The 13,084-nt window shown below is 50.5% G+C and overlaps 1 protein-coding gene across 1 annotated transcript in view; it reads left to right on the top strand.

Annotated features, from left to right (window-relative positions):
- Positions 1-5,824: 5,824 nt before the first annotated feature.
- The window catches only part of Pard6b (par-6 family cell polarity regulator beta), a 22,046-nt gene continuing 14,786 nt past the window's right edge, over positions 5,825-13,084 (top strand). Inside the window, exons 1-2 of the mRNA XM_005362850.2 lie at positions 5,825-6,188; positions 12,498-12,720. Coding sequence (XP_005362907.1) covers positions 6,123-6,188; positions 12,498-12,720 — 289 coding nt within the window. The 5' untranslated portion in view covers positions 5,825-6,122. The remainder of the gene's footprint in view (positions 6,189-12,497; positions 12,721-13,084) is intronic.

Genomic DNA, 13,084 nt, shown 5'->3' with positions numbered 1-13,084 from the left:
CGGAAAATAAAGTGGAGGTGATAGAAGACACTAGGTGTCAACCTCCGGCCTTCATGAGCATGCACATATAACACACACACATTGGTGCACACATACACGCACACACATATGCACGAATGCACACATATAACACTTGCGTACACGCATACACACAGACCATTCTAAGGTCGGCATGGCAGCTTACATCTGTAATCTCAGCATGTTGGAAGCATGAGGATCACTGCAAGTTGGAGGCTAACCTGGGCTACAGAGTCAGTTTCAGGGCAGCCTACACAACTATGAGAGACTATCTCAAAGACAAGCAAACAAATAAACAAACAAAACCCCACCTTTTGGACTGGAGGACAGCTCATCACTTAAGAGCACTGGCTGCTCTTCCAGAGAAACTAGGTTTGATTCCTAGCCCCACACAACAGTATACAAGCCTCCTAACTCCAGGCCCAGGGGAACTGACACTCTTTCTAGTCTCTGCAGGCAACAAGAGGGTGATTAGCGTAGAAATGCATGTCAGCTAAAACCCATATACATAAAAATAAATGAAGTCAAACAAACGAACAAAAACCCACCATTCCAGGTTGACTGTTGACCTGTTAAAGAGATGTTCATTAAAAAGTTTATCTGGGGACAGTGATGGGGGAGGACAGCCATGCCCTGCTCTGGTCTCCACATCTGTGAGCACAGGTGCATGAACCTGTACTCATGTGAATACAATGTTCACGAGTATACACACACACACACACGCACGCACATAAAGTAGCCCCTTTTGAAAACAGTTTTGCCACATTTCCATTTTTATTTCAAGACCCTTCCTTCGGAGCTGTTGGTGGCACCGTTTTAGCCAGTAAGACTCGTGCATGTCTACCTCAGACTTGGTGGTTTGTAAAGCGATCTCGTGCCATTCCTCCTCTGAGCAGTATGACTAGCTACGAGTTCACACTGCCAACACTATTGTCCCATCTCATAGAAGAGATGAGAGTGCCAGGTGCTTCAGTGCACAGGGCCCACGCCACCTGGTGAGGAGCAGAGCAAGGACTTCAGTGACCTGTCAGCCTAGACAACAAGCCGGATCTGCCGGTAGCCGTCTCCAGACACTACGCTCTTTCCTGCAATTTAAGATTAAATTAGTTAAACTGTGCAGAAGCACTTAGGCCCGGTCTTGGCACCTGTTCGGTTTCATATAAATGCTAATACAATCGCCATCTTCATCAGTTCCTCCTGGGAAAAGCATCTTGGCCAATGATTGCAGCCTGACCATGGACCACAGTGGGAAGGTAGGTTTTTCCATTCCAGCCCATGCTGGTAATGTTGAAATACCATCACTCTCTGAGATCCCTAGGGAGCCACAGAGTGTTGAGTTGGGAGGGATAATAGAGATGACCTCATCCTGGGCCCCTGCTACAGATAGAGAAACTGGGTCCCTGAGAGGATTAACTCACGGCAGGACCAGAACAAGGCAGCAAGGCAGAGGCATTGCCTCCTGGCACAGATGCCTCCTGCAAAGATAAGTTTTCTTTGCTAAAGCGGCAGCTGAACTCTAAAAGGTTACAGGGAGCAACAGTCACTCCCTAGCCATGGGCCCCAGGCCCCTCCAAACCAGTAAAGCATTATAAGTCATTAACCAGAAAAGAACATGTGACGAATTCCACCTCGGCTAAAGGGCTTAGAATGCTCGGTTGAGTAGCCAGAGATTCATAACACACACTTCAGCTATTTCTCCAAAAATCATTAACCATCTCCATCAGGACAGAGAAAGAGCTGGTAGGGACAGTCCTTGAAGGGCACCCTGTGTGACTTTGTGCCCCCTCTGGGTTTTCATGCTCCCTCCCTTCTCTAAGAGTTGGAGGAAGAAGATCTTTATGTCAAATGCTAAAAAAAAATCACCGTGGAAATTTACCAAGCGCTTCCATCACACACGGTAGATGTCTAAAGAATTTCACAGTGTGGAGTTTTGGCCTGCGCAGTTGCGCAGGTGCACACGTGCGTGCCTAAGGGTGTGTGTGCCCGCGCAGGCCACAGGACAGCTTCAGGAGTCATTCCTCAAGTGCTGCCCACTTTTTTTTTCTTTCTTTTTTTGATCTGGAACTTGCCAAATAGGCTAGGCTGGCTGGGCAGTGAGCAAGGTGCAGGGGTCTTCCTGCCTCTGCCTCCCTAGTGCCAGGATTGCAAGGGTATATATCACCATGGCCTGATTTTCTTTTCCCACAAGTTCTGGGATGAACCACAGTTCCCTGTGCTTCCACAAACACCTGAGCAGCTAAGCCATGCCCAGACTGCCTTTTGGTTGTGTATATTTGCATTTCTCTTGTGGGTGTGTATATGTGGGGGTGAACATGCCACAGCATTTGTGTGGAGGTCAGAGGGCGACCTGTGGGAGTCTGTTTCTGTGGGTTCTGGGGATGGAGTTCAGGCTGTCAGACTTTGTGCTGCCTGCTCAGCTATCTTTCTGGCTGGCCTGGAACTTGTTGTGTAGACCACGCTGGCCTTGAACTCAAGACACTCACCTGCCTCAGCCTCCTAGATGCTGGGAGTGAAGGCCTGCACCACCACACCGCGTCTGGTCCTTATTTTTAAAGACAGAGCCTCAATCTGTAGACCACATTGGCCTTGGATTTAGGCAATCCACCTGCCTCACCCTCCTAGAGTGCTGGTATTACAAGTTGAGCCACCACTCAGGGCCGACTGTTTGTAATGTATAAGAAAGCCCATATTGAAAGAGGATAAGGTGAACCCTAACCCTCGCCTGAGCCGTCTCAGGGCTGGGATGGTGGTGTGTGGGTGTGGAGCTCTGGTGACCCACTCCAGACTCATGATCTCAGGAGCCTGTAATTTATGGAGCCGGGTCAGCCACTTTACTTATCTCTGAACCTACTGAGCACTACTAATTCGCGAAGATTCTCATGTCCCATGTCAGTCTGCATCAGCTCCGGCTTGAGGATTTGGGGGCAGGGAGAAGAGAGAAGAAATGAGGTTAGGATCAGTCTGTAAGCTGGAGAGGCTGGAGTTAAGGCCTAATACACACAGCTCCGCTGGTCTTCAGGCTTCTTAAGCAAAACTGACAAGGCGCCCCCTCCCCCACAACACCTTTATCAAACTCAAACCATTTTCTACATTCCTTCCTTACACAGCCCTGGCTCGCAGTAGATCGGCCTGGGAGATCCAGGAAGCTCTGGCTGGCCCTCCCTTCTAGAAAGGAAAGTCCAGGTAGAGAAGGGTGCCACACCCGGGGGGATGGGAGGACAGGAGGACGGATGTGACGACAGCTCCAGGAATGCAGGGCCCACGCAGGTGCGTTGGCACCCGTGAGCTTCCTCCTTAGAGCCTCTGATAAAGCAATCCCGATAAGAGTTACAGCAGCCACCCAGGCATCATTCGTGGGGCGCTCTGGCCACAGGGTTCTCAAGGCGTGACCCTGCTCAGGGCAGATGCAGGAGGAAGCCGAGATTGGAGGTCCGCAAAGGTGGACATGTTTCCTAGCACATCGCACAGATCCACTGGCACCTGGAACCCTTGCTAGGGGATTTCCCAAAGTCCAATTGTTCTCATGATTCTAAGGTGTCACTTCTCACCTTCCTTGTCTCAGGAGCAAATGATGAAGTTTTCCTGAAGGGACATGACAAATGATGACATCATCTTTGACTGCTTGAAATGCATATTGTGTATTGTTTTAAACCAGTTTCGCTTTTAGCTCCAATACGATGAATACGCATAGACATACACAAACTTTGAGGTTCCTCGCAGTTTACTTAAAGGGGTGTTGGGACCCAAACAGCTCCAACTGTTGGGCTGAAGCAAGGATTCCAGGCTTGTGGTTGCCCCCTCACAACCAGGTGTCTTTCCTTTTTTTCTTGTTATTTCAAGACAGGGTTTCTCTGTTGCTTTGGAGCTGAATCTCACTCTGTAGACCAGGCTGGCCAAATTTCTTATTTCAACCCCAAGGGCTCTATATAGGTATTGGTGGGGAACAGAGCCCCACCAATTCAGCTTGGGACAGTCTCTCTCTGTCCAGTGCTCAAAGGCCAGGGAAACCTCAGTGTCTCCTACTAACATTTGGTGAGCCCATTTGTTCAAGGGCAAGAGCTTCTCATCTTTGAAGGCATAGGGTGTAGCCTGGAGAAGTCACACACTTGACTCCTTTGTCCCCAAAGGCATACCCGAGAGCATATCAGGAGACTGGTTCTGTGAACTGCTTCAATTTAGCAAAGCAGGGGTATGCCCGCCTTTGGGAGCCTCTAGTTTAAGTAGGCGAACATAGCTCAAAACTCACAGTGATGGCCTTTAATTTCAGTGCTAGGGAGGCAGAGGCAAGTGGATCTCTTGTGAGTTTGAGGCCAGCCTGGTCTACAAAGCTAGTTCCAGGACAGCAAAGCTACACTCAGAAACCCTGTCTCGAAAACAAAACAAAACAGAACAACCCAAAAACTTCACATGCACAAAGGAAAATAGGAAGACTGGGCCCCATGACAGAGGAAAAGGGAAGGCGCAGGTGTCAGGCTCTGCAGTAAAAGGAGAGGGGCCAGACAGAAGGGAAGCCCTCTGATGAACTCCTCAGCTCTCAGGCCATCCTGGCTCCCAGGGGGAATCTGGAGGGTCTCTTGAACTTCATTTTTCTCCTAGCCGCAGCAGGGTCAACAGGTAAACAAAACAGAAAAGAGGCAGGAGCCCCAGTGTGGGGCTCTAAGAGAGTAGGTTTGGTGTTGTGTTACCCCGGGACACAGCTCAGTCGCTGGGGGAACAGAACACAACCCAGAGGCTGGCGTTGGTACAAACAGCCAAAGGCCAAGAAATGGCTCCATCGAGAGAAGACGTCAGCCTCCAGAGGGCGAATGGTGAGGTCTGCAGGGAGCCAGGGCCTGCAGGGATCATGTCAGGCCTCAGCTCTCCAGTCCTCTCCCGGGGCCCAGGGAACCCTCAGGACTGATAATATCTGGAGCAGTGTTTCCAACCTTCCTGATGCCTTGACCTGTATTAATACAGTTCCTCATGCTGTGGTGACCCCCCCCACCATAAAATTATTCAGTTGCTAGCTCATAACCGTAATTTTGCTACTGTGATGAATCGTAAGCACCTGTGCTTCCGAGGGCGCACACACACACACACACACACACACACACACACACACCCGCCCCAGGGGTCGCGACCCGCAGGTTGAGAACCGTTCATCTAGACGAAGGCTAAAGCCTCCTCCCACGAAACCAGGGCCAGGCCCCCAGCCTCTCCCCGAGTGACCCCCGCAAAGGCGGGAAAACGTGAATCTTGCGACCAACACTTGCAGTGGGTGCCTAAACCCCACAGCACGGCGGCTCGGGCAGAAGAAGGACGCGGGAGCCCAGCCGCCTCGTATCGACGCAGCAGGACTCCGCCCGGGACTGGGGGTGCACGGGAGAGTTCCCGCGCGTGCGCAGAACACACACCCTCCCGAGCCGCTGTCCAGGTGCGCTCGCGCTTCCGGCCTGCCTTCCCCGAGTGCCTTCTCGGGGCGGAAACTCCCCAGCCGGCGCATGCGTCCTCCTGCTCCCCTGCTCAATACAGAGAGGCCCCCGAGTTTCAGGTGATCCCGCCCCTCCCTCGCAACGCAGCGCCAATCGCGAGGCAGTGGGCGGGGCTTTCAGCCCGCGAGGCCCGCCCACGCGCCGCGCGAGCCGCGCAGGCCGTGCGCCGATTGGCTGGCGCCGCGGGCGCAGGTGCGCGCTTCCTATTGGGTGTGGGCGGAGCGCGAGCCGCCGAGGCTGCTCGGAGGCTGCAGGTGAGCGCGCGCACGTGCCGCCGCGGCTGCAGCCGTGCCTGCGTGCACGAGCGCCCGGCCGCGCGCGTGCCCGCGGGGGAGGCAGCCGGGGAAGCGAGGCTGCGGCGGCTGTGGGACTGTGCTCCGCCCTCTCGTCACCGCGGCCGCCGCCGCCGCCCCCGAGCCTCCCTGGGAGGGACCCGCGTCCCCGCCTGCCGCACTGCCAGTCCGACCCTCGGGCCGCCGCGGAGCAGCCGGCACAGCACGGCGCGGACCTCGGCAGGTGCGGTGACCAGGCGCCGTGCGGCGCTCCGAGTCCCGAGCCCGCTCTCCGCGCTCCCGCTGCCCGCGCTCCCGAGGGCCGGCCCCCGTCGAGGCTACCGCCGGCCCGGCGCTCAGCATGAACCGCGGCCACCGGCACGGGGTGAGCAGCGGCTGCCTGGGCACCATGGAGGTGAAGAGCAAGGTGCGCGGCCGGGCGGGGCGGCGGGATGGTTGGACCCGGGTTGCCCCGGTGGGGACACGGGCGGAGGGCGATCTGCTGGACCGAGCACATAGAAGAGAAACTTGGTGGAGAGCGGCGGCGGGGAGCGCTCGAGTCTGTTCCGCATCACAGCCTCTGTTTTCCATCCTTCGTATTCCCGCCTTGCTTTAGGGGTGGGATGGGGACCGCTCGAATGCTAAGTGATGCGATAGCTTTGGGGAAGCCCTTCACCCCGGGCATGAGTCAGAGGGTTTTGGAGCACCCTGTTGTCTCATGTCACCCCTTCTTGGGGTTCGGGGGCACATCGAATGGAGGAGAGCCTCTTTTTCCAGCTGTAACTTTGGTATGCATTTAATCTATGGAATTAGCCCTATCGCCTTACTCTAGAGCAGCGCTTGACAGTTTGAGACGCTGCGGCTCTTTTCAGTGCGACCCTTCACGTTGATTGCTTTCCCCCTTGGCGGGTCTGCCAGTCTGCTGATAGTGACTTCAGTGTCCGAGGAATTCCTCAATCTCAAGGCCCGGTGAGCAGAGTGGCCTGTGGGGGGATTAGCTAGGGAATGCGGTCTTCCCAAGGGAGCTTTTCAGATGGAATTTGAAGGTGATCTGCAGCCACCCGAACAGTAGGCAAGCTTCTCCTGACTTTGAAAGGCCAGAAGGAACCTGGTTCTTTGAGATTCTGAAACAAGATGACCAGCTTCTACAGGGTGTGACGTCTCCTTAGCTCTGCTCTAGGACCAAGTCTTGCCGGATGGCTTTTTACGGAACGACTTATAGAACAGTGGTCAGGGGGCATTGCTGATGCTGAGGATTTAGGATAGAACTGAGGTGAGACACACAGGAGCAGTGTAGCGCACACCTGTGGGGTGTTGGTTAAGGGACCCCTGGGGGAATGTCTGTCCCAGGAGTGGTTTGAAAGCTCAAGGAGCCTTAGGAAGCTGCTGAAGCCTTTAGGTGAGGTGTGGTGTCTGGGCTTGAGAGCAATGTTCTGTTAACTAAGAATCACAGATCTACATTTGCTTTTAATGTCTTTTTTTTTTTAATCTACTTTGATTTAAGACTAATCTGGAACTCACCATGTAGCCAGACTAGTAGAGCTGGAGGAGTTCTGGGCCACCTTGGCCCAGACAGTGAGATCAGTCTTCATAAAGGGGAGGGAGGGACTTGTCTACCAGAATAGGCACTAGATTCAAACCCAGATCTGCTTAGTAATAATAGGCTGTTGGTGCTGGAAAGATGGTACTAATGGGCACTGCTCTTGCGGGACACCCACGTTCAGTTCTCACCCCTCTCAAGCAAAAAGCCCCTGTACTTTATTTTTTTAATTTCTTAAAGTGATTATTTTGTTTATTTAATTTTTATGTGTGTTGGTATTTGGCCTACGTGTATGCCCGTGCGAGGGAGTCAGATCCACCGAAACTTGAGTTACGGGCAGTTGTGGGCTGCAATGTGGGTGCTGGAAATTGCTCTTCCTTCGAAAGAGCAGCCAATGCTTTCATCGCTGAGCTATCTCTCTAGCCCAGAACTTGTAAATTTTTAAAAAATTTCCTATTTTATGTATATAAGTGGCTGCGTATATGTCTGTGTACCACCTGCATGCCTAGTGCTCACAGAAGCCAGAAAGAATCAGATTTCCTGGCTCTGGAGTTTTACTTGTGAACCACGTTATGGGCGCTAGGAACCAAACCCAGAGCAGCCTTGCTTTTAACCACTGAGCCTTCTCTCCAGCCCCTTACTAGGTCCAGGAGATGTAATGCTCTGGCTTCCAGGGCAGCTGCACATGGCACACGTACAGAGACCATATGTACCCAAAATTTTTTAAGGTTTTTTTTTTGTTATTGTTGTTTTGTTTTTTAGAATAAAACTGAGCTGGACATGGTGGTGCACGCCTTTAGTCCCAGCATTTGGGAGGCAGAGGCAGGTGGATCTCTGAGTTCGAGACCAGCCTGATCTAAAAATAAAATAAAACTGTATGGTAGTTTAAGAAGCATACTCTTCCTGGGCTGGGCTCTCCATGGCATAATAGCCAATTGAGGTGAATTGTTTGAATGCAAGGGTAACAGTAACTCCAGAAACGAACATCTTTTCTCTGGCCCTTTTGTGGCTGTCTGTGCCAGGCTCAACACATGAACTTAATCCGGCATTTTTTTTTTTTTTTTTTGTAGTTTGGTTTGTGGGACTTGAGGTCAGAAAAGAAAACCACTTGTGATGTTGTGCAATGCTAACCACTCAGTTTTATGGTCTGATCTTGGTAGTGAGTCTTTAATTTTTTATCATAGGAAGAAATGAGTAGCAATTCTAGGTGTGCCAATAAATCAGGTAGGAGTGGGTCTCTGGTGGTAGGAAACTGAGTTCTTTGGGACTGGAATTTCAAGATTTTTATTTTTCTTTTCCATCTACTGATTTTGAATATTTTACATAGTTCTGTCCAAAGTATGTGGTGTGTATTTCAGCTGCCATCCTGCGCTCCTAGCGAGCACACTCCCCTAAAGGGCTGCAAGGTAATCAGAACGTGTGCTCGGTGAGATGCAGTCTGGCTGTTCCACGTGCCAATAAACGAAAACAGAGGTCTGTGGACCTTAAATTTGTTGTTGTTTCTTGGTTTTTTTAAGACAGGGTCTCTGTGTAGCTCTGGCTGTCCTGTAATTCATTCTGCAGACTAGGCTGGCCTTGAACTCAGAGATTGACTTCCTCTACCACTGGAATTTACTTAATTTTTATTTAAAAAAAAAAAGAAGAAAAGATTATATGTGTGCATGAATGCAGGTGTGTGTGGAATCCAGAAGAGGGCGTTGGTTCCCCTGGAACTGAAGTTCCCTGTGCTTGTGAGCTACACTTCAGTCCTCTGTAAGAGCAATTCATGCTCTTTTTTGTTTTTGTTCTGTTTTTGAGACAGGGTCTCTCTCTACATAACTCTGGTTGTTCTGGAACTCATTCTGTAGACCAGGCTGGCCTTGAACTCACAGAGGTCTGCCTGCCTCTGCTGTGAGTAAAGGTGTGTGCAGGAGTCCTAGCTTAGCCCTGCTTGTAAAAAAAGAGTTACATTTTATGCTACGTGATGGTAAACATTCATTAAATTATTACATTGTAATTATTTACTTGGTGTGCATGAGTCTGGGGGGGAGGGGATTCACCAGTACCATAGTGTGGGTGCAGAGGTCAGAAGACACCTTCGGGAGTGGGTTCTCAGCACCATTACCTGCTGAGGCATTTTGCTGGTTCGATGTCAGTTTTATAATACCACAATTAAGAGATTGGAACCAAAACTGGATCTATGCAGGTCATGCATGACGACCAGGAGCCTCTGTCACAGAGACAATAGAGTCAGCTGGGAAGAGACTATGCCAGCACTCAAGAGGCAGAGGCAAGGCGGATCTCTGAGTTAGAGACGAGAGCTAGTTCTAGGATTGCCAGGCTGTGTAGAGAAACCCTGTCTGTCTGTCTTGAAGAAAGAAAGAGAAACAGTAGTGTCGACTTTATCATCTTTACTCTGGAAAGGAAGGCATGGTACAGAAGATGCAGTAATGGGTGGTGTAAATATAAATATAGGTCTGGGGAGAAGTGTGAAGCCAGCAACTGGGTGATTTCTTTGGTAACTGATTTATCTTCCTGATTGTTTCTCCAGAACTGGGAAAGTTCTCTGTAATCACGGTGACGTCCTTAGGTAACCTTGGTCCCCAGGGCGGGGGCTGTAGCTGTTGTACCGAAGCCGAGCTGAACTGGCAAACTGGGGCTGGGTTGTGTCGCCCTCACAGCCAAGACGTTTGCCCCTCACAGACAGCCTTGAAACAGACAGCTTTCTAATTGCTATTCAAGGGCACATGGAGAGTTCACAGTCCTTCTAAAAACACTTCACATCGCAGCTCCCACTGCAAGACCAACTAAAGCCACACAGGGAGATCCTACTATACAAACAAAATAAGGGACAGAGATGGGTCAGTGGTTAAGAGCACTGACTGCTCTTCCAGAGGACCAGGTTTCATTCCCCTTCCCTCCAAAGAAAACTAAGTTCTAGACTATGCCAACAGGTGCTGGGAAACAAGTCCACATACATCTGGATTCCAGGCAGACTGGTCCAGCCCCCCCAAAAAAATTCCGAGGCGAATAATTATTGATTGGTTTAATTTGATCTCTAGTTTTTCTTCATGTCCTAAAAGTTTTTACAATCCTACTTTGCAGCAAGAGGTAATCCATTCCCACCGCCTCCCCTCCTTGCCAGCATTGGCTGCCGAGGGCACCTGCTGTTTTTAATCTACGAATTTAAACCAGAGAAGATGATGTTGGGCCAAGAACTTGCATGCAGAAGCTTTGGGGAAACCTAAAGGGTTAAATCATTAGGTGCATTACCATTCAGACTCCAGGGAGGGGAGGGGAGGGGAGGGGAGGTGATAGCCTGGGGTGAGTCAGCCTGCTCTCTGGACTCCAGAAAGCAGAGGAGAAACTGCCTTTGATAGCGTCGTCAGACGACTGATATGGAGGGTGTTCCCTGGGCTTTATTTATTCTGAAATGTGTAGGTGTGACTAACTTTTTGAGAGCTTTAGATATGAGTCACCTGATTTTTCTTGACGAATGTTAGTGTTTATATCTCAGGAATGTGTTTTGGAAACTTTGAATTTGCTAGGAGTAGGACCAGCGAATTTTGTTTTAATGTCAAACCGTGGGTATGCAGGCAAGAGGACGTCGGCCATAGGTAGTGAAGGGCTGGATGGCTGGGTGCCCTGGGCTGGCGTTGGTCGTGAAAGCCTGTTGGGATGAGGGCCTTTCTCTGCCTGGCACCTGCTGTTCCTGTGGAACATTCATGTTTCCTGGCCATCCTAGGAATTTAGACAGAAAACAAGTCTGCCGGTCAAACATGTTTGGCGAACATTTACTTTACGCATTTTTTTGTGGTTCTGGCTGGAAAGCCTTGCACATGCTAATTTCATACTCTGCCACTGAGCTACGCTTCCAGCCTCAAAGAAAAAAAGTAAGATCCCCCTCCATGAACCAGAGTCCCTCTTCCTTTCCTTTTCCCCCCTCTGTTTACTGTATGTGTTTTGCCTGTGTGTGTGTGTGTGTGTGTGTGTGTGTGTGTGTGTGTGTGTGTATAGCACCACGTGTGTACCTGGTGCCCTTGGAGGTCAGAAGGTATCAGATCCCCTGGAACTGGAGTTAGAGGTGGTTGTGAGGGTACTGGGAACTGAACTCCTGTCTTCTGCAAGAGCAGCTAGTATTCTTAACTGCTGAGCCATCTCTCCAGCCCCGCCCCTGGCATTTAACTAATCATTTAATATGCTCTATACCCAGTGACTCCTAAAGAGAGGGTTAAAATGGTGTGATGGGACACTTTTTTTTTTTTTTTTTGGGTTTTTCCGAGACAGGGTTTCTCTGTGGTTTTGGAGCCTGTCCTGGAACTAGCTCTGTAGACCAGGCTGGTCTCGAACTCACAGAGATCCGCCTGCCTCTGCCTCCCGAGTGCTGGGATTAAAGGCGTGCGCCACCACCGCCCGGCATGGGACACTTTTTGAAGAAGCCTGAAGAGCCTTTCTTGGGCTTCCCATTTGAGAGCACACCACACCAGTCCCACAGGGATTTAGGAGATACTTTAATGTGTGGCCTTAGGGAACCTGGAAGGTAAATAGGATGACAGAGGGTGCTTCCTGCCTGTCCTGTGATCTCCAGCCTCCCTGAGGCAATTATTCTCCTCACCCACTAATTGCCGAGCTTTTGAAGCAAGCTGGCCTCCTAGTCCCTGCAGCCCAACACTGAGCCTAGCACAAGGACAGACAGACAGCTGGACAGATGGATGGACGGGACAGCTGTGCTCCTTAGCCAGATGGGGCAGGATTTTAAAGCTGATGTGTTTGTTAATAAGCTCTTTTGTTCTTACACTAACTCGGGGGATGCTTCTTTTCCGTATTTAGACCTGTTTCTTACATGATAACGTCATTTGTTTCAGGCCAGGAAGCTCAAAGTCCTTTTTTCCACTTAGACCTCACTCTGTCGGCCTGTGAAAAGATAATTTCTTATGGGGTGCTCTGCAGTGGTAGGAAGTTAGGTCTGTGAATGCCTCTGGTGCCCTGGTCTGGGCTTCAGGCACAGTTAGAGACCTGGGCACAGAGTGAGGCAGCAGCTGCAGGCAGGGGCACGGCCTGTGCCTTTCTTCCCTCCGCTCCTGCAGTGAGGTTCACAGCATGGCTTTCTGTGGCCTGACATTCACAGAGATCCTCCTGTCTCTGCCTCCCAAGTGGAACTAAAGGCATGCACCACCATGGCTGCTAACTTCCTGCTTTCTGATGTTACATTTGTAGTTTGGAGCCGAGTTTCGTCGGTTTTCGCTGGAAAGATCCAAACCTGGGAAATTTGAGGAGTTTTATGGGTTGCTGCAGCATGTGCACAAGATCCCCAATGTTGACGTGCTAGTGGGCTATGCGGACATCCACGGGGACCTACTGCCCATAAACAATGATGACAACTACCACAAGGCCGTTTCCACCGCCAACCCACTGCTCAGGATTTTTATACAGAAGAAGGGTGAGTACCCTTGTATGGAGGCTTTGCCTCTGACCTAGTGGGTCTGCACCTTGCAAGGGGCTAACGCATGGTGATACTCCTGACTTATTTAATGTCCAAGCCTTCTCTGAATGTACAGAAGAAAGTCTGTTCTTTTAACCATTAACTCCTGAGAGAGAGACTGACTGTCTCCTGTGGAGGTCAGAGGACAGCTTGCGGAAGTCAGTTTTTCCACAGGCTTGGCAGCAGGTAGTGTTTTGACTGACTGCTATATAATCTTGCCACTGCCCTTCCCTCTTTGCGTTTTTAAAATTATGTTTATTTTTATTTATTTATTTTTATTTTTTATTTTTTTTTTCGAAACAGGGTTTCTCTGTAGCTTTGG

The sequence above is a fragment of the Microtus ochrogaster genome, linkage group LG8 (assembly GCF_000317375.1).
Source record: "Microtus ochrogaster isolate Prairie Vole_2 linkage group LG8, MicOch1.0, whole genome shotgun sequence".
Lineage (NCBI taxonomy): Eukaryota > Metazoa > Chordata > Mammalia > Rodentia > Cricetidae > Microtus > Microtus ochrogaster.
The sequence above is the reverse complement of the archived record's forward strand: the minus strand, read 5'-3'. Positions and strand labels throughout refer to the sequence as shown.